Source organism: Symphalangus syndactylus, chromosome 4 (assembly GCF_028878055.3).
Source record: "Symphalangus syndactylus isolate Jambi chromosome 4, NHGRI_mSymSyn1-v2.1_pri, whole genome shotgun sequence".
Lineage (NCBI taxonomy): Eukaryota > Metazoa > Chordata > Mammalia > Primates > Hylobatidae > Symphalangus > Symphalangus syndactylus.
Genome location: NC_072426.2, coordinates 87,727,748 through 87,749,983, shown reverse-complemented (window position 1 = coordinate 87,749,983; position 22,236 = coordinate 87,727,748). Strand labels below are relative to the sequence as shown.

At 49.3% G+C, this 22,236-nt stretch overlaps 1 protein-coding gene across 4 annotated transcripts in view; it reads right to left on the bottom strand.

Annotated features, from left to right (window-relative positions):
* The window catches only part of GRID1 (glutamate ionotropic receptor delta type subunit 1), a 782,044-nt gene that overhangs the window by 612,305 nt on the left and 147,503 nt on the right, over positions 1–22,236 (bottom strand). For all 4 annotated transcript variants that reach the window (XM_055275485.2, XM_063638138.1, XM_055275486.2 and 1 more), the window contains one exon: positions 11,862–12,146. In XM_055275485.2, coding sequence (XP_055131460.1) covers positions 11,862–12,146 — 285 coding nt within the window. The remainder of the gene's footprint in view (positions 1–11,861; positions 12,147–22,236) is intronic.

Genomic DNA, 22,236 nt, shown 5'->3' with positions numbered 1-22,236 from the left:
GTGTGCACATGTGGCATGTCCAGGCAAGGCCTTTACTCACCTCAAGAGAGGAAGACAGATAGGTGGGAGAGGGAGAACACGTGCCTAACAGATGCTTGCTTTGTGTTTTAAATGTGTATGCTGTTTTAATTTTTTTCAACAAGAGTATATTCATTTTGTGTATGACTTACTTATATGATACAAATAATTTCAAAGCAAAAATCCCAAAGCAGGGTGGTCTCCCTTTCCATGTCTTCCCACTCTCCTTAGAACACAAGGCAGCCCCTCTGCCCTGCTGAAACCCCTCACGTTGGGCTGGTCTCTGCTCAGCCCTCCTCACCCCAACAGGACTGCACTCGGCCACCAATGCTCATGAAGGCCTACCCCGGCTCTGCTACGGCTCTATGGTGAGCACTGCACAGCCCCCGTCACACCCCGTCCCACTTACAGCAGTTCCTGTCAGGGCAGGGACCATGCCTGCCTTGCTCTCCTCCTGAGCCCCACCCAGCACCTGGGACTGCAAAGGCCTTTGGTGGACATTTGTCCAACAGAACTAAACTGAATGGACACATGAAGCCTCACTCCATGGGCAGCAAGGAGTGCCAGAACACACAACCCTTGCTATGACCCGCTTCAAGTCTGACCCAGAGGAAGCTTAGGCAGAGGCAAGTCCTATCCCTACCCTCTTCCAGGAATGGTAAGTTCCAGCTTGGGATCAGCTGAGCCATGAGAGGGCCACACTGCACAGTCAGGGACTGTGCTTGACTGAGTAACAGCCAAGCAAAACCCACTTCTACATTTGCTGTAAAGGTTGAGCCAGAATTGCCATCCATTCTGTCCTTCATGGTCTCCTGTAGAGATCAGGTCCCTCAGGGAGGATTCTTTGCAGTGATGAGGGGGGCCTGGTCCCTCTGCTTCCTCCCACCCTGTAACTTGTGGCTGCCAGAACAGCATGACCACAGCGATCCTTGGCACCTCTTGATTTTCTAATGCAGTTGCTTTCTTCACCTCAGTGTCTCTCTAAGAAGACATTAGAAGCCTCTGCAAGTTCTCTCTGGATGTGTGCAGGAAATAAACAAATAAGCAAACAGGCAGACAATGCAACCTGAAAAAATCAAACCAAAAATCAGAGGCAGCGTGCCAGGTTCATGTGCAGCCTCCTACTCTGGCTGGGGGTTGGCAGCAAACAAGCCCCCGCGGCGACCATGCCATCAGGTGGGTAAGAGGATAACTTCCAGCAAGGAACTGGGTACGTGAAGGGCTGAGAGGAGACATAATGTTACCCACATGGCTGTGTCTGAGCGTGACCCCCACCTTTTGGTTCTAAGTGGCCTTGTCACCACTCCCAGAGCCTTCCGTAGAAAATATGGGGCAGGCAGCTGCCACCTGGATCAAAACCACTAGGCTTCCTGCAGTCCAGAACTAGCCACACAAGATACAGGCAATTTCATCCTTTTAACATTCCAGAGCAATGCAACCAGAAACGGCGGGCTTCCGTTCTTGAGCATCCTTACTACACAGGAGAACGTTCACACAGAGGACAAGCCTTGACGTCATAGCACATGTCTCACGTCAAAAGAGGAATACCCTACAACAGACAGGACGACCTGGCCTCTGAGACCGCCAGCGCAGCTTCCCTTCCATGGACCCCTTCATCCTTTCCCATAAGCTGCTGACCCTCCATCCCTCCTCCCTCTCAAATGTGCCATGCCATTCATACCCTGGCATTTTAGTCACAGGTTTCCTCCACCTGCAGAAGCCCTCTTGCTCCCAGCTGTAATTCAAAACCCACTGCCTCCCGGGACAGAGTTGGGGCTCTAGACTTCGGGGCTCCTAGCACAGTTTGTTCAGCGCTTGGCTCAATCACAGGCCTTGTACCCAGCGTTGTCCTGGGTACTGCGGAGGAATAAGAAAAACGAGAAATGGTCTGGGACCTCAGGGAGTGCAATCACTCTCAAATCCATCACTTCATTTCATTTCATTTCAGCCTCACAGGAACCCTCGACGGTAGGCATTTTTATTATCCCCACTACTAAAGTGGGAAAACAAAGGATCAGAAAGGGTTGTCAGTGTGCCCAGAAGCACATTAGAAAAAGATAAAGCCAGGAAGAGAACTAAGTCTTCCAACACAAGCCAGGCTCACCCACCAGACCTCAGCAGCACCGTTGCCACCTCACTGTGATTCATATGTATTTTGTAGTCATTCTTGCCTTGAAGCTATGGGAAGAACTTTCTCAGGGGCTGGGCACATCTAAACTACAATCCAGTCCTGACCCCTGGCATACACAGGCAGTCTACACACTTGACAAGGAGGAAGGTATAGACAGAAACACAGCAGGCTGAACAAGCCAGTGCTCTACTGAAAGTGGAGGAGGGAGGGGCTTTGCCTTTGCACATACTCGGACTCCATAGGAAGCATATATTACTGCTGTAATTGGTAAACTCAAGGAAAGAAAGAAATGCTCCTGGGCCAATAAATGGGCAATGAAACACCCCCAAAATATCAATTCATTCACTCACTCATCAAATATTTAATGAGCACCTACTAAGCTTTAGGTGCTGTTCTAAACGCTGTGGGTCCAGTATCACTCATCCAAGCAAACAAAACTGCCTGTCTGCGTGGAACTAGTTGGGGAAAGACAGACATCAGAAGCTGAGTAAATGGGAATAAATTCAATGGTAAAAGAGAGAAAGAGGTACCAAGAGAAAATAGAGTTCCATTTTTAAATAAATTGGAAAGGGAAGGCCCCATGGGACAGATGAAATTGAAGCAAAGCCCCGAAGGTACAGCTTGCAGACGTCTGCACGTGCAGAAAGAGTGTCCCAGGCAGAGGAAACAGCCAGCCCAAAGTCTCTGCAGCAGGTTGTGCCGGGCACGCTCACAGAGCAGCAAGGAGCCGGAGCTGGAAAGGAGCAGACAGGGAGCAGGAGGAGGGGAGGTTCCATCTGGACCAGTGTTCCTTCCAGAAGTCTGCAGCCACATGTCGCTGGTACCCTTCCTGGAATTCTAGTATTTAACAACACAACATCTCCCTTGTTCCCTCTCATGTGTGGGGCAAAGGAGGTCTGAGGAGTGTGGGTCTGGCAGGAGGGGGATATCAACAGGAGCCTGCAAGGGCACAATGGTGTGTGGTGAGAAGAGGAAATGGGAGACGATCTGGCCAAGTTCTTGCTCCCTCAACTCCGGCAGGACCCAGCGGCACACTGGGGCATGTGTGGGAGTCGGCACAGCCTCACTTTCCAGTCCTTTATCCACGCCTGCATCAGGCATCTCCTCATGTCTCCAGACACACTCTGGAATCTGATGGAGGGGTGAGGGAACTTCAGAGTTAATAAACTTTAATCTTCTAGTGCACGCTACAATTAACACACCCCAAAGTACAGTTACTTTGTAATTAGATCAAAGAACAAAACCCAAAACACTCGTCCAGGTAAAGTTATTGTCAAACTTCTTCCATAGGTTTCCTAGCAATTAAACCCACTTACTCATTTTGTCTGGAAAAAGTATGTATTACTTCAATTTAAACTAATGCCATAATGATCCAATGTGTATTATTAATGAGATCGGGCATGGCAGTTCAGTCATCTGGCCTGCTTTGCCAGGGGCCGCAAAGGAGACGTCAGCAACGGGCATTGATTAAAGTAACATTTGCCCAGATAATTCCCTTTCTTCTAGGGAATTTTACTTCAGGAAGACTCTGGGGGTGAGATCCCGACAGATATTTTCTATGAAAATCAGCTAAGCTGTCCAGCTTAGAAGGCATGATGGCTCTTCCAAGCCACCTGTGACTGTGCAAGGAGAACTTGGGGAAGCCTTGGCAGCTCAGCTCCTCCATAGGGCAAGGTATGTAACCTGCAGGTGAGAGAGCTGACCCCCAAGCTCTCTCTGTTTCCCCAAGCACCAAGAATACAACCAAAATACAGCTGTGTTCTGGGCTGCTGAACAAGCCAGGACTGGGATTCACCAGGTCTGCCTTGGGAAGCCAAGGAAGAATGGACAGCAATGGGACCACCGCTGGGTACAGCTCCAGAGTAGTAAGTGTTACTGAGCAGTTACCACGTGCCAGGTACTGAGCTAAGCCCCTGACATCTATTGACTCATTTAATCCACACGTTAACCCCATCAGGCAGAAATGAGTACTGTATCGCAATTTTACAAATGAAAAAACTGTTGCACAGAGAGGCTGAGTAACTTGCCCAATGTCACACAGATATGGCAGCAGAGCTGGGATTCAACAAGAAGTCTGCTCTGGAGCCCATGCCCCTAACTATTAAACGCAAGGGTTATCCTGAGCCTGACTGGAGGAGCAAACAGCCAAATCTCTTGCACCAAGATTCTACCAGGGTTGCCTAGTGCCCATACGCACTGCCACGAGGGAAGAATGCTGGTTCCTGCCACTCTTGGTCCCCATGCATGGTTTGTTGTGATCATACAGAACACTTACCATGTGCCAGGCACTCTACTAGTGTTTTGCCCTTACAGCTCAGAAATTACCCTGTAGATGAGGAGGCTGAAGCTCAGAGAAGTCACCTTGCACAGGAAGCAGGAGGCAGAGAGGAATGGCCATCCATGCTTACTTTTTTATTTACTCATTTATTTTTTGCACTTGATGCAAAACTCAAAAAGTACAAGAAGTTATGCAGTGAAAAATTCATCTCCCATCCCAGTCCAACCCACTGTGTTTCCTTCCCTTAAACAGCATTTCCTTGGAGTGACCGTGTGTGTCCACTCAGATGCACACACATAGAAGCTCACTTGTCCACAAAGCAACACCCACGTCACCATTCTCACTTCTCTATAGTAAGCTAACAGCACCATATTTTGGAACTACTTCCACTCAGTACATAAGGAACTAGAGTTTTCCATTAAATGTACATATCATAATATATTTAACCAATTTGCTGAAGATGGACCTTTAGGTTGTTGCTAATTTCTGATGTCACCAAAAATGCCACAATAAATCTTTGTACATCAAGCAAAGACTCTACCCAGTGTTTGCTCCCCACAGCTTTGCCAAGAGGCTGTGAACAGAGCTGTGGACCCTTTGGGAACCAGAGCTGGCCAGCCCCCCCACTCACCAGCCATATGTCCTAGAGCAAATCTCTTTACTTCTCTGAGTACAGAACCCACCATGTTGCCATTGGGATGATGTGAGCAAGGGCAGCTCCACGCTCTTTCAGGGCACCCAGCATGAAGCAAGGGCTAGAGAGACTGGAGCTGTTAACCCCTGGCATGACGCCTGGGTCATCTGGGAAATTCGGGCCCTACCTCTAGCTTAGGCTCTGGGACTGTGGTTTGTCCTAACTCAGATCATCATTCCTGAGAATGTGTCAGTTTCTGCCCTTTTGTTTGCAGACAATGACTTCAGACAGGATGCAATGAAAGGATGAGAGCCTTCTAGAGATGAAGGCTTTGCCTTTGTCTGTCTTCAAATCTCTGGACGGGGTATAAAGAACAGGACCCAAGATTGCCACCTGAGGTAGCAACATATGGCTCCCAGGGATTTCTGGGGATCCTGAGCATCTAAAGCCTCCTCTGACTGTCTCTCCAGTCTTATCCCTAGCCAATTCCCATATTCCAGCCATATGATCTTTCCTCCTCACCATTGCCCCCAGGCCTTTCCTCTGGAAAGAGGGAAGCAAGTTCTTCCCTCTGCTTAGAACACTCTTCCTACAGTAGCCCTCAGTGCCCTTTGCTTGCCTAACAAAAAATAAAAACTACTCCTATTTAAGCACCTGCTTAAATGTCACCTCCAGCCCCCAGTGCCCTTTGTTGCCTAATAAAAAATAAAAACTACTCCTATTTAAGCACCTGCTTAAATGTCACCTCCTCCAGGAAGCTCTTCCTAACCACCTTGCCATAGGCTGCACTGAATTTGCATGAGCTTTCTTCAGTTGCCACCAAGAAAAAGACTGGCCCAAAGGCATGGCAAAGTGGAACAGTGTCAGGGTGGAAGGAGTATCAGCCCACAGATGCTGGGAGAGGTAGGCTTGCTAGGCTCGCAGAGGGGCAGGGGAGGGCAGGCGCAGCCTGGCCAGGCCCTAGCTGTGGACACCTAGCCAGGTGGACAATATCTACTCTCCATATAGAGAGGAAGGTTTCAGAAGGATAATTTCTTTCTGACATTCGGGTAGGAAAAGACTTCTTAAACAAGACAAGCAAGAGAGCTAGCCATAAAAAAAGATGACTACATTTGACAACAATACAATAAAGAATTTCTGTTCACTAAGACAAACAATTAACTTAAAGAAGATATTGCCACACTTAAAAAGAAAAGGCTCGATTTTAAAAACAGGCAAAAAAAATCAACTACAAACAGGTGTTTCACAGAAGAGAAAATAAAAATAGCCCATAAAGATATGAAAAGATACCCAACCTCATCTATCATCAAGAAAATGTACATAAAAATCAAAATAAAATTACATTTTGCACTAGAAACCTAAAAGTAACAGGAAGACAAGTGTTGGTGAGGTTAGGGGACTTGAGTAAATCTCATATATTGCACATGGTAGTGTGAACAGGTAGGAATGCTTTGGAAAACAGTTTGGTCTAATCTAATAAAATGAAATATGCACTGACCCAAGAGTCCAGCAATTCTGCTCCTTAGAATAGACCCTGAAAAGCTCTTGCACACAAACACAAAAAGACAAATATGAGAATGTTCCTATCAGTATTTTTGGTAATAACAAAATCCTGGAAACAACACAAATGCCCACAGACAATAAAGTGGATAAATAAATCAGGGCATACAGTGCAGCAATAAAAATGATTAATACATCCACCTGCATCAAACAGATGAATCTCAAAAACCTAATGCTGAGTGAAAATTAAAAAACAATCCCAGAAGCATGCAGAAGTGTTATTCCACATATATGAGTCGCAAACCAACCATGGGCCCCATACTTGTACGATAAAACTATCAAGGAATGGAGCTGCAAGCCACTATCCTGAGCCAGCTAACACAGGAACAGAAAACCAAATATGGTATGTTCTCACTTATAAGTGGGAACTAAATGATGAGAACCCATGGACACACAGAGGGGAACAACACACACTGGGGCCTATGGGAGGGTGGAGAGTGGAGGGTGGGAGGAGGGAGAGGATCAAGAAAAACAACTAATGGGTACTAGGCTTACCATCTTGGTGATGAAATAATGTATACAACAAACTCCCACGACATGAGTTTACCTGTGTAACAAACTTGCACTTGTACCACTAAGCCTAAAATAAAAGTTAAAAAAAAAAGACATTGGCTTAGGATCCTCTAAAACAGTGAAATACATGTACAGTGTTTTAAATATATGAGGCATAAATTTAAAATTTCCATGCTTAGATACAACTTGGCAAAACTTCAGACACATAAAAAGAAAAAAACTATCAAGGAAAGCGAGGGACTTAGCACACAATCAGGAAAGTGTTTAAGTCCTTCTGTAGGGAAGACATGGTCAGGTGAAGCACACAAGGGCTCCTTGATATTTTTTAAACTGATTGTGGGTTCATGAGTCTTCAGGTTATTAATCTTTTAATTGAACATATACATTGTAACCACGTGTAGCTTTCAATTAAAAAATAATTTTTAAACTAGTACAAATAGACAGTGGCCACTCATACAGAGCACTGATGTTTTGTTTCTGTGGAGTCCCAGCTCCCAAGCCATCCCAGGTCTGCGAGCTACCCCAGAGGCCAAGAAAGGACTGCCGTGCCCTGGAGATGCCCCTGGGCCCTTGGGCCCTAACTTCCAATGCCAGCCCATGCAACATTAGCCAAGTTACTCCACCCATCTGTGTCTTCATTGAAAATGAGTGCCTAGCAAAATACCTGGCATGCGGTAGGGATCCCGTGAATATTTGTTGAATGAAGGAGTCAATGATATCTAAGAGCTCATCATAATTACAACCTTCATCCAAATTTATTCACTAGAGGGAAATTGTGGATACAGCTACTAGCACCCCCCTCCCACCCCAGTCCCTGCCAATGCATACACACATGAATATCCCAGCATTTGAAGTGGCAACTCAGAAAGTTCTCCATTCTTTTTGATCCAAACTTTTGGTATTTTAATGTTGCAAATTTTCTCTCTCAAATGTCTTCTATTTTTCCTTTCACTGTCACAACAAGCATACAAGTATTTTCAGTGGAATTTTACCAAACAGCACATCTTGTAAACCATATACATACCAACTCTTCTCTCACCCTTCTGCCAAATTCCGTCTTGGAGCCCATGGCTTTTCCTGCTCTGATCTCTAATTTCTGACTCAAATGCCCAGTCCTCAGGCTCTACCTGGGGCAAGACATTCCAGGGTTTAAAGGGAGGCTGATGGGCAAATGAGGAAGAATCAGACATTGCCCCACAAAGGAGGGAGCCTATGTATTACGCTCACTAAAGTGACTGCATCAGCCTAGAGCATGCCATGTCCTTCCAAACTACCTCCCTCTTTCTTGGCATCAACTCTGACTGGCTGGGGACAGGAGCAGGAAGCTAGAGCCCAGTAAGTCCAAATTACAGAAATAGGATGATGCCTTGGCTAAATGCATGGGTACTAAAGTCAGGAAGAACTTTCTGAGCCCCGTTTTCCTCATCTGTAAAATGTAGCTATAATTCGACCTCAGAGGGATGTTGGGTGGCTAGAATGAAGTAAAATACATAAAGGTACTTGCAGATCAGCACTGAAAAAAAGTTGCTATATTCCCAAACCACTTCTGTTTGACTTTGGAAAAACAGAACAGTCTTTACACTTAATTTGCTTTTGAATTGTGCTCATCTGCAGCTAGTGCTGCAGTGAATCAGGGGGAGGAGGGGCCCTGAGGTGTTCTGGAGGCACCGTTTGTCTTGGCTGTATTAGCAATGTGTATCCACCCAGGAGTGACACTGGGACAGGCCACAGCCAGCCATGCCAAGGAAGCAGCCACACTCGCACTCCGAGGGCTGGATGTGCTGCATCAAACAGCAGATAGGCTGAGGTGCCTTGGCTCACTTGACACAAGCACTTTGGAAATGGGCAGCAGCTGGGCTGGGCATGAGGGGAAAGCCAGGACGAGCACTGGACACTGGGTTAAAATTTTACAGAAAATGTGTAGAGGCAGAAACCAAGCCTCAATGCTTGTCATATCAGGAGGCCGATGACCAGGGCAGGAAAAAGCAGGAGGTCCTGCCCAGAATCCAATAAGAGTTCTCTGGCCTCCAGCAAGTGGAGAGCCAGAAGGGCTAGCACCCTGGACAGCGCCATGGGCACACCGCTCTGACGCTGTCTTCTGACTGAGAACCCCAGCTCTGTGGTTCTCCGCTCACCTCCACCCTCCAGGTCTGAACCAGCAAACATGACAGGTCTCTGCCAATCCCTCTCTTGCACCATGAAAGCCTCACAGACCGATCATGGTGTTTTCTGCTGCTGAGCCCACACACAGCCTCAGAATCCTTCCCAGCACAGCTCCCAAGCAGCCTCAACCAACCAGCTGCAGTGGTCCTCCAGATGAAAGCTACTGGTCACTTGGCGACTTTATGGAATTACTGATGAGGAGCAGTCTGGTTGGAAACTAACTTCAACCCTACCAAAGGTAGCAAAGGTGCCCATGTCAGAAAAGAGGAACACAGCTTTTGGTCCCATTGGAGATTCTGGGTAGAGGAAAGAAGAGGGGCGGGGGAGTGTGTCTGTAGAATAAAACCTGTTTCCTAGCCTACACCCCTTCCCTGCCACCTCATATTCAGAGGTCAGACCATCCAGTACCCTTGTCTTTCTCCCCATTCCTCCTTTGTCTTGTGTGAAAATGGCTTGAAAACTCCATGTCCCCAACCATGAATGTGTCGAGGGGCTACTCTATGCCAGGCACCATGCAGGCAGCAGGGCCATGGTGGTGGGAAGCACATAGCCACTCTCCTGGACTTCACTGCCTCACCAGGCAGTCCAGCGCTCATGGAGGACCAGCCCTCATGAGAGTCAGGACAAGCCAAGAGCAGGCTGAGGGCAGGACGAGCATGTCTGCGAGAGCATGTAACCAAGCTGCCAGCTCTGTAGGACAGGTGGGGCTCAGGGACATCTTTCTTTGAGGACCTGCATCTTGAGCAGAGTGAGGGTAAGGAGTGTAATAAGAAAACAGGACTTGGGCAAGTGCCACCAGGCCTTGTTCAGTCTGCAGGAGTCACAGGAGCCCAGGCGGGTAGGCAGGCTAGAGAGCTGATCACCTGCCCTCCCAGCGGCTGAGGCTCCCATCAAGGTCGCCTCCCAGGCTCTAGGGGAAAACTGTGTCTGCAGGCCAGACTGGAAACGGAGCAATGGTGCCCAGAGAAAGTGGGGCGGGAAGGGCCTGGGCACACTGGACCACAGCACCCCCATCCCTGGCAGTGTCCATGCCTCTCCACGGGGTTCAGCCTCAGAGCAGGCTGGACTTTGGGGTTGAGCCACCAGCCCCAAGGGTTCTCAGGGGAAGGCCTGGCCCCTGAGAGATGCCTGCAGGCAGCTCGGGGCTGTTACAAAGTCTCCAACTCCTCCCCAAGGGCCAGGGACTAAGCAGGAGTGGGAGGGTGGGAGGGAGAGGCCAGGTCCTGGACTGAGTCCAGTTCAGGTCCTGCCCTTGTCCCCATCCACCTCATCTTTATTTCAGCACAGTGACTGTTTGCTCTTTCAATTCTTCCTGGAAGACTCCAAACAGCATATTTGCTCAAGAGCTGAGGACAACATTCCAGTCTTAGAGAAGAAGAGTATTTAGGCAAATGCAAACATATGCTGATTTCTTTTCTTAGTTACATTCTTGGCAAAGAAATTATATCACCCAGAGACAAAATGGGACTTTCGAAGGTCCGCCCATTCCATCCTGGCACCAGCCGTGGGGCTGCCAGCCCTCATCAGTCTCCCACACCCTCTAACATGTTATGGGGGTGGCTGGGGCTATAAAGAGGTAGCAGAGGGATCCTTGTGAAGGAACTGCTCTGTGTCCTGACTGGTGGTCACAGGAATCTACACATGTGATTTTTAAAATGCATAGCAGTAAATCCACACCTGCAAGAATATGTGCACTACTGAAATATGAACAAGGCCTACAGGCTGTATCAAATCCTGGTTTCAATATTGTACTACAGCTATGCAGGATGTTACCGTGGGGGAACCTGGGTGAAGGGCACACTGGATCTCTCTGGGTTGCTCCTTATAATTGCATGTAAATCTAAATTATCTCATAATTTTCAAAAAAAATTGTTTAAACACTAAACATGGAAACCATTCTATCTCAGGATTAAGACTAGTCTGTTTTTACAGCACAGTCATAAGAAAACCTGAAGCCGTTTCTCCAAAGCCCACTTTTGTGGTTTCCTAACAAGCAAATTATGATTTTTTTTCATATGAGAGGTCTTCAAAGAAGGCATGCCCAGCCCTACCCAGTGTCCCCAACCCACCAACCCCAGCCTGGCTCCATGACAGGGCATTCCTCCCCCTGACCTTTGCCCCAGCCTGGAACCCTGAAACTGAAGGCAGATTCCGATGGATGGAGGCAAGGAGCCAGGAAGGCCAGGCAATCGTCTAGTGTGAAGGGCACTCTTTGGAGAGGAGACCCCCAGGAGGAACCATGCTGGCCAGCCTCCACCTGTGCCAGCATACAGCCCTTTGGATCCCTGCCAGCAGTTTATTAATATTTTATTGAAACCTCTAAGATGATTCAAACTTCAGCCGTCATGATAAGGTGTTGTTGCTAGGCAACTTTATACCTATCTATGGAGCTGTTGTTGCAGCTCTTCCTGACTCATGAAGCTCGAGGTTTAACCCTATCACCTGGAGGCCCACTCAGCACAGACCACCCACCACTGGTCCAGGGCCCCACCCACTCTCAGGTCTCCCAGCATCTGGCCACCCCTGTTCCCGAGCAGCCCTGGCTCGCCTGCCTGACAACTCACCATACTCGCTGTCGTAGAACATGACGAACTTCTGCCAGCGCAGCTCCGTCACCAGCCTGAGCATGACATCGTTGAGGCGGACGGGTGGTCTCGAAGCCAGTGTGTAGGCCTCACCATCGGGGCTGGGGTTCAGGTGGCAGGCAGTGCGTGGCGACCCTCCTGGGTTGCGCTGGACAAAGAGGTGTGGGATGTGCATGGCATCCGTGAGGGACTGCAGGGCATTGGCAGATGCACAGCCAGTGGACGTGACCAAGGCCAAAATCCCCTGGGTCATGAGGTCACAGGCTAGAAAGAGAGAAGAGAGAGAGGAAGGGGTCAGCATCAGGGCGATGCTGCACCAGCTTCAACCTGCAGGCCCCATGCCTGGCAGCTCATGCCTGGGACTCCCAAGAGAGGCTGCCTCCCTCCAGGACCAAGAACCATCCTGGGCCAGGCCAGTGGCTCTCATAAGCACAGCCTCACTGACATCCTTGGTGAAAATGCCAGCTAGACATTCTTGTACCCATTTAACATGAGAAAATAGAAGTCAAAAGGGGCAAAACCATTTGCCCTAGGCCAGTCAGGGAAGGATGGTAGAGCACAGATCCATCCCAAATCTGCCTGATTCACCCCAACTGAGCTGTCAAATTAGCCATCCTGTTTCCCGCCTAGGACTATAAGCCCTTTAAGAGCCAAAACGTCATTGTGTTGATCTGTGTATCCTCATGGCTAGCCGTGGGCGGAGAATATACTGTGTGCTCTACAACTGTTGACTGAACTGAACTGAACTGATTGGGACTGAAGGGACTAAATGGCTTCCGAAAGTCAGAGAGGCACTTACCCAAGAGGACCCAAGATGTAGGAAAAAAATAAAAAAGAAAAGAAACCCTAGGTCTTCTGGCCAAATCCAATTGATCCATATCATAAAAATACTGGGCCAAACCCCAGATGAAGCAGTTGTTCCAGAAGGATTATTCAAAAGCCACTTGACAATAACAAAGAAAGACGCTCCCGCCACTCAGGCAGTTACCACGGGTGCGGAGGAGGAACGCAACAGACGCTCCAGCAGCCACTTCTAGGGCTGACACACTCAGGGGCTCATCTTTCCAAGTTCTCCTGTAACTGCAAGAGGCGCCCCTTGTAGCCACGTGCCTACACTTTTTTGGGACATCAACCAATTGATAGAAAGATGGACCTCCCAACGCCACAACTCACTGCACCAGTTTTGAAGCAAACGTCTCTTACTAATGGTTTATGCAATGACAAGGATGTGGAGAAGCAGATGCAGTTTCAAAACACAGGCTGTGAATGGCAGCAGGCTATCTGCTGTACACAGCAGACTTTGAACAACTTTTGACAATGCAGTTCTTTCGGTCAAGAGCCCTTGGGTTTATGTAATGCCTCAGATAAGGCTGGGAGAGGGAGAGAAGAAAAGGGGGAACTGACCCCAGGGAGCAAGGCAATGGGAGGCAGGGGAACATGTGGGAAAGGGAGGGTCCCCCCACACTCTCCAGCAGCAAAGGCCGGCTGCCCTCCATGCAAGGGCGCTCGCCTTGCACTGGCATGAGCACCAGCAGGAAGAGAACCCAAATCCCATGGTTCTCTCCTCTTCAAGGCCACCGGCAGGGGGTAGCTAAACAAGAGATGATGAGGTGTTGTGAATCTCACAGTCCCCCAGATGCCCTGGCCCCCTCCTACCCCAGCTCCAGGCTGCTGAGTTCTCTCCTAAACAGAAATCCATTGCATGCGCTGCTGTGCCCTCCAAGAGCCTTAGGGATAAAGTAAAAGCCCACTCCTGAAAGGGTGGTCTTGCAAGCTCCCATGCCTGCAGCCTCATGCTCTTCACCATACCCTTTTCTGCTACATCCCAATCAACTACCCAACCTGGACCCTCAAACTCACCTCTTCAATCCTGATGCTCACTCTTGCTTCAAAACTCAGACTCAGCATCCCCAGACTGGCTCATGACCCTTGTGGCATGATCCCCCTTCACTGCACTTCCCTGTCATGAGCCTGTGTTACTGGCTGGCTCTCCAACTTGACCCCAGGCTCCAGGAGGACAAGGGTCATGCCTGCTCTGTTCATCATCCTTTCCCAGACACACGCTAAGCCCAGTTCACAATAGCAGTAAAGACTTGTGCAAGAACACCATGCAAGAATTTCCATGGCCCCAGTCAATAATTCCTCTCTGGGTACCTGTCCAAACCATAGGAACAGCACTCAATCCAAAACCATTCAGAGGACACTATCCATGCTCTTGGAATATTGCTAATGATCTGAAAGATGCAAATAGGTGAGTGGTTATGAAAGTGCCCCATTTTCTGAAAGTATATATAACCTTTAAACTAGTCAAGAAGATACTACAATAACATGGGAAAGTGCCTGTCATAAAAAAGGTAGGTGAAAGTGATACAAAATTGTATGCATTTTATTTTATCAATTAAATAAAACATCAACATGCATGAAAGAAAAACCAGAAGGAAATATTGCAAAATGTTAAAAGTGACTGCAATTTAGAAGAAACCTGAAAGTGGTTTTCTTTCTTTTCTATATTTGCCAAAGTTTTGTGACATAAACAGATAATTCCCTTTAAAAAGAAAAATAATCATCTGATAATGGATAAGCAGGAAAACTACATAGGAGGAAGGACTATTGTGTGAGAATTGCCTCTGTGCCAAATTCTCTTGGTGTCCTTTGTATATGTGAATTCACAGTATTCTCAGGACATTTGTGTAGAGTAGGTATCACTGCATCCATTTTCCAGATAATGAGATGTGAGGCCACACAATGAACACTGCCACAGACATGGGGAAAATGCTTCTGAGAGGTGGCCACGTGAAAATACCAGGGCACAAAATTATATGCTAACTATGATTACAGCTAGGCAGAAAGCATGCCCATGAAAACGGCAAGAGAAAACACTGAAGGCTAAGGCTCTATGACAATGCATGGATATTTTTTCTTGTGCATGCTCTCTTTAATGCCAATACAACATATTTATAATCTTAAACAGCAATTGTATAAAATAAACTGTGTATCCCTGGGACGTAAATTGTCCAGGAACTCCAACGCTCGATTGTGGAATTGTCCCATCCCCGGACTCCCACGGAGAGTCTTCCTTGCAGCCATCAGTCACTTTTGGCTCTTGTTGCCCCACCTGCCTGGCTCCCTCCCAGGTCATCATCTGTCCCCACTCCATATATGTCAGGTTCTGAAATTGCAGAACCTCTCTGAGCCTCAGTTTCCCCATCAGGGCATGCATGCCAAGGAGGGCTCCTGCCCTCCTTGTCTCATACATACACTTGGTATCCCTGCCCACCCCCCACAAGCCAGCCCCTGCCCTAAGCACTGTCGGGGGAAGAGCAGGATGACCACAGGTCCCATCTTTGAGGAACTTAGGATCCACTGAGGAGACAGACTCTGCAACTCAACTGAAGGAAAGAGAAAGGAAGCTCCCTGGGACACAGAGGAGGGTAAATTCATTTGTGGTTGGCACCAGGGCCTCAAAGGAAGGAAGGGACTTAGAACCTTTCAGGGTCTCAGGAGAGCAGCACAAGGTGCGTGCAGAGTGACGACATATAGCTGGGCTGAACCCTCACCAGCTACCACCTCACCATGGGTGGTGGGAAGAGCATTCGGATCTCACGTTCACCCAAGTTCCAGTTTTGGCTCCTCCGGTCAGTAGCCACACAGCCATGGGCATGTCCCTTTCTCAGCCTCCATTTTCTATTAAACAGGAATAAGAATCTCTACCCAGCAGAGCTATGAGAGCACTGACTTAGGACGTGGACAGCAAGTGCCAATGCCTCACAGTGCACAAGATGCTGAACAGATGTCAGCCTCCGGCCCCTTCCTTGGACATCCCATCTCTCCATCAAAGTCATGCCCAGGATCTTAAGTATTAGTAGTCACAGGCGAGAGCCATCTCGCCCTCCCCGTGGAGGTGGGCACTGCCGGCCCACCCCTCGTGGAGCCACCTGCAGCGTTTTAAGTGTCAGGCCTCCACAAACAGGGTGGGTAATTAAGGCTTGAAGCCTCTCCCAGGCGCTAATGGAGAGGCCCGATGTGAGTCAATTTCCAATCCACTGTGAATGGCCTGCTAATTGGGGCACTGTTGAAATGATGGTTATTTGGAGGCTTCTAACATAAAAATAATAAGATCAAAATACATCAGATCAAAGCCAAATCAGCTATTAGCTTAATCAAGGTTGTGTGTGATGGGATGTTACACAATGCATGCCCTGGTTGTTGTGACAGATGCTGAACCCCAGGAACGGGACTGGCCACCTGGCCGGAGTCCGGGGCCTGCCCTGGTCATATGCTGGGACTGTGGGTGAGGGCTGGTCCTCTCTGGGTTACTGGTTGGCTTTCTGTTTATTTCTTTCTGTCTTTCTTTCTTTCTTTCTTCTTGGGGGGGGTCAAATAAAGATGATGGCTCCCTCTTCACAAGGCTGCTCCATGTGTGCCATGAAAGGTCTTTTTATGTGGACAGCCATTCATGCTGCCTGGCACACAGTAGCAACTCGGAAGTCATCGCTACCTAGGATGATGCTCAAAGATGTTTGTACAGCTCTCTAGAGGATAACAGCTTTTGTTATAATTCTTTGCCTCCACATTATATGGTCACAAAGCTGATGTCTCTCTTGATTACAACACAGGCTTGACGGACTGATAAGGGCCCCCTGAGAATGACCCATCCGTCAGCTGGGAAAGTAAGTAAAGACAAACTATAATGAGCAGCTTCCAGCCCCCTCACCTGCACCCTGTGTCCTGGGAAAGCGGAGGGTCTCCACAAAAGAAAGGGCTACTCAGAGCTCAGCGGTGGGGGGTGGGTGCCCAGCCAGCATTCCCCATACAACTCCACAATCCACAGTCGCATTCCCACCTGCTTCCCTGGAGAAGATGTTCACATCCCACCCATCCAGGCTTTTCCAGACAGCGGACTCTCAGGGGTGGGACATGTCAGGTGAGGTACTGGCCACTTCACAGGACAAACTCTCAGTAACTCTCACCCCAGGTGAGCTTTCTGATTTCCTGGTTAAAAAAAAAAAAATCAGAGCACAGAGAGTGCTAGTTGCTGGGCCAGGGCCACACAGCCAGAGAGCAAACAGCAAAGAGAACACCAGACCACCAGGCACCTCTACATCCACTGCTGCAAAGAGAAAGCGGCCAGCAGGGGACAGAACCCAGGATTCCAGGCTGACTCTACCCAACTGTCCCTGGATAGAAATCCCCAGGGCAGCTCCCAGCTCAGTGCAGGCCCCAGGGAAGGAGTAGGTAGGCAGGAACAAGGCCTGTCTCCCCTGAAAGCAGATCCTTGACTCATCAAGTCACTGGGTGCCTGCAGGTGGGTGCTGGAGGTAAGAAAGGTGCCCTCAGACATTGAGGTCACTCTGGGCACCATCGCTAATCCATGCCCACTATTCTCCATCCCCATGGGGATTTCTGGAACATTCTCAGAACAAGGCTGTGGGAGGCAATACCCCAGAAGGCATGTGTTAGAAGAGACCCACGGTTCCTGGCGCCACCCCCAGTCACGACACTGGCCACTGCCAGCTCAGCCTTTCCCTCTGTCAGGTGCCCTGGAGGCATCGCTCCCCAGGCTTGCTCACCCAGGAAGAAGATCTGCCCATGCAGCCCCTGCAACTCTGAGGTCCCAAGCCCCCTCAACCGGCAGCTCCTGTGTTAGCTGGCCTCTGGGTGCCAACTTAAAGAACAGCAGGACATTTCCAAATGGATGAGGCAAGAGAGAGCCTCCACCTGGGGAGAAACAACCTGATGCCCTAACCTCAGAGGAACCTGGCAAGGCTCAGCTCCTCTCCACAGGCAGCAGAAAAAAGAGCCAGGCTCTGGGCAAATCCGGGCTCAGCCCTGCCTGCCCAGAAGGAATGGTCTCTCCCCAGGGGAGTCCAGCACCTCTGCCGCCCCCCAGGCTGCTCCACGAGCCACCTCGTTCCTCCAATAGTCTTAACCTCCACGAGCACCCACCTGCCCCCAGCCACCCTCATTATCTGTACACTTCCTTTCTTCCTTTAAATGGGAAACAGCTTTATTAATATTTGAATTCCAATGGCTAATGCTTTAAATTAAGGTAGCATTTATAAATACTTTAGAGCTGATAAATAATTGACCAAATTTAGTATTGTCATAACTCATAGTAAATTATTGATCTATGGAGAATAAATATGTTTCATCTTTTATTAAGACATTTAAAAGGTAACCAAAACCATAAAATGGGGCAGGTGGGGGTGGGTGGTGGCGCTGTAAGAGGCCAATGCTAGAGCTCGGGCCCTGGAGTGAGCTGGCGCTCCCACCCCTCCTGCAGAAGGCGCCTCCCTCCAGAGCACAGGAAACACACTTGACAGGCATCCATCCTGTCCCACAGACTGTTTCAGTGATTCTCTGCCCACTCTCCAACTTCCCAGAGACCTGCAGCAACCCCACCTCCTGCCTTGGAGCCTGCTTTCCTCCTGTCTGGTCACTGTATTACAGAATCCCTCTTTCCTTATGTAGCCTGGTTGCTGAAATCCCAACTAGGAGTCAACTCAGGGTGGATCAACCTGCCCACGCTCTTCTCCACACTGCCGGCAAGCAGTGCAGGGCCACAGAGAGTGCCACGCACCTGGCAACTTGGTGACCTTGGCCACGTGGCAGTCACCCACCTCAGCAGGGCTCCCCACGCTGACACATCTCTACCACCTCCCTCCCCGTTCTTCTTGAACCACCCAGGTTTATTCCCCAAGTTCAACGAATGACTTACATCCTTTTTCATGAATCAGAAGCCATCATCACAAGCTATCTTGTGTGACTTCCTGCCTCCAGAGCTCCACACCTCGCTGTCTGTGCTGAAAGCTGAAGAGAAAAGTTTCTCCTAAGGCTAGTCGCTGCTCCTAAGCTCCAATGCCTCCCTCCTCTGGCCTTTTCCCACACCCAGATCCATCATCTATACCCTCTCTCTATGGAATCATCAACCTTCCTTGCACCCCACTGAACACTAAGCCCAGCCCTATTGAGGGCTCTACTGTTATTGCTCAAGCCCACAAGGCTCCCCTTGGGGTCCTGATCCCCACCCACCCATCTGCCTGAGATCTCCACTTAATGAGTCCCTTGGCAGCTCAAACTTGATGCATCAACACTGAGCTGCCTAGGGTGTGTGTCCAGAACACTGTCACCTCCCCAGTGGACCCTTACACCTCCAGCCTCCCCACCTGTCCCAGATGGACACACTGTCCATTCTACACACTAATGGACTGGCCTTTATAAAGCACCAACCAGATAATGCTGTCCCTGCTTAAAACCACATGAGCTTCCCACTGGCCTTAAAACAAAATGCACACCCTAATGGGACCCACAGGCCCAGCATACTCCACACCCTATGCCCTGCGTTCCAGGTAGCAGGCCTTTGTGCAGCAACTCAAGCGTCCCAAGCTCTTGCTCACTGGCAGGACTCTTCCCACACTCCCCCCACTGCCTAAAGTACTTCTGCTACGTCTGTCTGGCTAATTCTCCTTCTCCTGTGTGCTGGGTGGGTAACCACCATTCCCTCTAGAGAAACTTCCACACCGTCCCCAATCTTCCCTCACCATGGTTTGCCTTCATGGCACTAACAAACATTTGCCATGTTGGACTATTTTGTGTGGTCTCATTCTGCCCATAAGCAGAAGCACCTTCACTGCTTACCCGCCCCCCTGGCCCCCAGCACCCAGCATAGCACAGCAGAGCAAGAAATTATGTAATCTGTGGCTCACGCCTGTAATCCTAGCACTTTGGGAGGCCAAGGTGGGTGGATTGCCTGAGCTTGGGAGTTTGAGACCAGCCTGGGCAACATGGTGAAATCCTGTCTCTACTTAAAAAAAATACAAAAAAATTTACTGGGCATGGTGGCCCATGCCTGTAATCCCAGCTACTCGGAAGCCCAAGGTATGGGAATTGCTTGAACCTGGGAGGTGGAGGTTGCAGTAAGCCAAGATAGTGCCACTGCACTCCATCCTGGGCTACAAAGCAAGACTCTGTATCAAAAAACGAACAGAAAAGAAAAGAAAATAATCCTCCTAACAACTCTGGAAAATAAGCACAACTGGAGTCCAGATTTCGTGGGTGAGACGAAGTTTTCAAACTTGCCAAGGTCTCACAGTGCTCATGTTCACCAAAAGGCAAAGCCATATCCCATGATTTGGAGAAGGGGAGCCAGTTCCTTAAAGCCAACACTCCTTCTAAGGAGGGGTTCACCGAGAGTTTGCAGAGGACCAAGGGGACAGTGGGGAGGAAAGAGGTATGAGCCTGAGGCCTGGCTCAGGCAGCAGCAGCTGTGCAAGTATCTCACCAGGAGCACTACCAGGCTGGGAGCCCCAGCGTCTCTGGCCTCAAGTTCAGCCTAGCCCAGGGAGGCCCAGGGGAGCAGGGCCGAATGGTCCTGAGGAATGACGGACTGTCATCCAGGGCAGGTGGGCAGCTCATGCAGTCAGGATGCACAAAGCAGACCAAGAGGGTGGGGAAGAGCTGGCAGCACCATGGGATCTCTGGGGCCTCATTCCTCTAACAATTAATGAATCAAAACCAATTCCCTGCTCCTGCAGATTGGAAACACAGGGAACACTGGGTGGGATCATGCTCGCTTATTTATAGCTCTCCAGCTCCTCATTAATGACTTTTACTGCTCCGCCAATGAAACGTTAGGCTCCCCAGCCAGGATTCACACAGAAGCCTACGTTGTGAAAGTGAAATCAGGACAGTGATGAGTCCTGGGCATGCCTGCACGGAGCGTCTTGGAGAACCCCAAAAGCAGTTGAGTACTGGGGCCTCCTGCAGCACTCCCAGGAACCCAAGCCCAGACAGCTCCTCCTGGTTTCCCCCTTAGCCCCGGGCCAGCCCACAAGATGTCACCTCCTCACTCTGCCTTTGAATGTCTGTATTCCTCCCTTATCAGCCAGCTGGTCTCCCTGCCTCCCAGCCCTTCTTTCTCCAACCCACTCTACAGACCAAAGTTCAGCAACAAGAATGCCCTTGAAATATCAGCCATGCTCCCCACTGCAAGTGATCAAAGTCCAGTTTGTGAGATCCTCCACCGCTCCCCAGCTCCACACATCACAATGGCACCAGTCTACTTGCCATCCTTCACGTGCCCCATGCTCTCTACATGTAGACATGCCCATTCTAATCTCTATCTTTGCATGTGCTGATTTCCTTTTCCTGAAATGCTCTTTCTCCCCTACCTTGCCTTTCAAACTTCCACTCATTCCCGAAAACCCACCTCAAATGCCTCTTGCTCTTTGGCATTATTTGACTTTTCCCTTGCTAGGCAAAGTTAACCATTCCTTTTCCCGCAGGTCCAGGAATACTTTATCCTAGCACACTTCTATTGCATATATATCATATTATCTCATGCTTAATCCCTAAGGTCACAAGAAGAGGAGCTGAGGCTCATGACTTTGTGTATCTTCAGGCTCAGGGCCTGATGCAGAGATATTCAGAAGACATGGAACGACTGAATGAGCTGAGTGAAAGCACAGAAACATCCATACTAGGGAAATCATTTGAAATATCAGTGTTTCAAGGTAAACGAGTAAGTCAGAGAATCAATGGCATGGGACTCATGTTAGGAATGAGGCAATGGAAAATTCTGTCTTGTCCAAGACTAGAGTTAGCCTTCAGCGCACAGTGAGAAAAGATCTTGGAATGTGGGGCCTCCTAGACTTGGTTCACAATCCAGTCCCTGCATGAATGAGTAAGGAGTCCTCAGCAATTCACTTCACCTAATTCTGCCCAAGAAGGAGGGAGTGTTTCAGGGTCAGAAAAGGACAATGAGAAGCTTGGGAGAAAGCAACGGTGCTGTCCTGGGGGAGAGACAAGCAGCCAGATCTGAGAACCCTTGGTTCCATGAGGCCCCCGACAGGACAACTCAGGTCCCAAGACTATGAAGCACAGCTGGCTCGGAGAGGGTGGAGACGTGGGCAGCACAGGGAGCTCTCCAAGAAGCTCAGCTATGCCCAGGACATGGACCAAGGGGGAAAGAAAGGGACAGGTGTGGCCACATCCAGGGAAGGCTGGGGCCAGAAAAGGATCCCTAGGGTAACCAAGGAGGTGCTTCCAGCTCTGTTTAGAAAAAGGCTGAAAAAGAGGATAAGGTTATGGCAGTGCTCAGGGTGGGGCAAGGACATGCCTTCTGCTGCAGACAAGTGGGAGAGGAGGAAGGGAGCCGTGCCAGGGCCCTCTCAACTGATCGCTGAACTGCATGGCCTCCCTGGGAAGTGGGTACTACTACCCCATTCTAGACAGGAGGAACAGGAGCAGAGATCCTAGGTTACAGCATTGCCTAAAATCACAGGGGAGCCTGGGTTCAAACCCTGAGCTGTCTCTGATCTCAAAGTTAAGGGACCAGCCCAGGAGACAGTCAGGC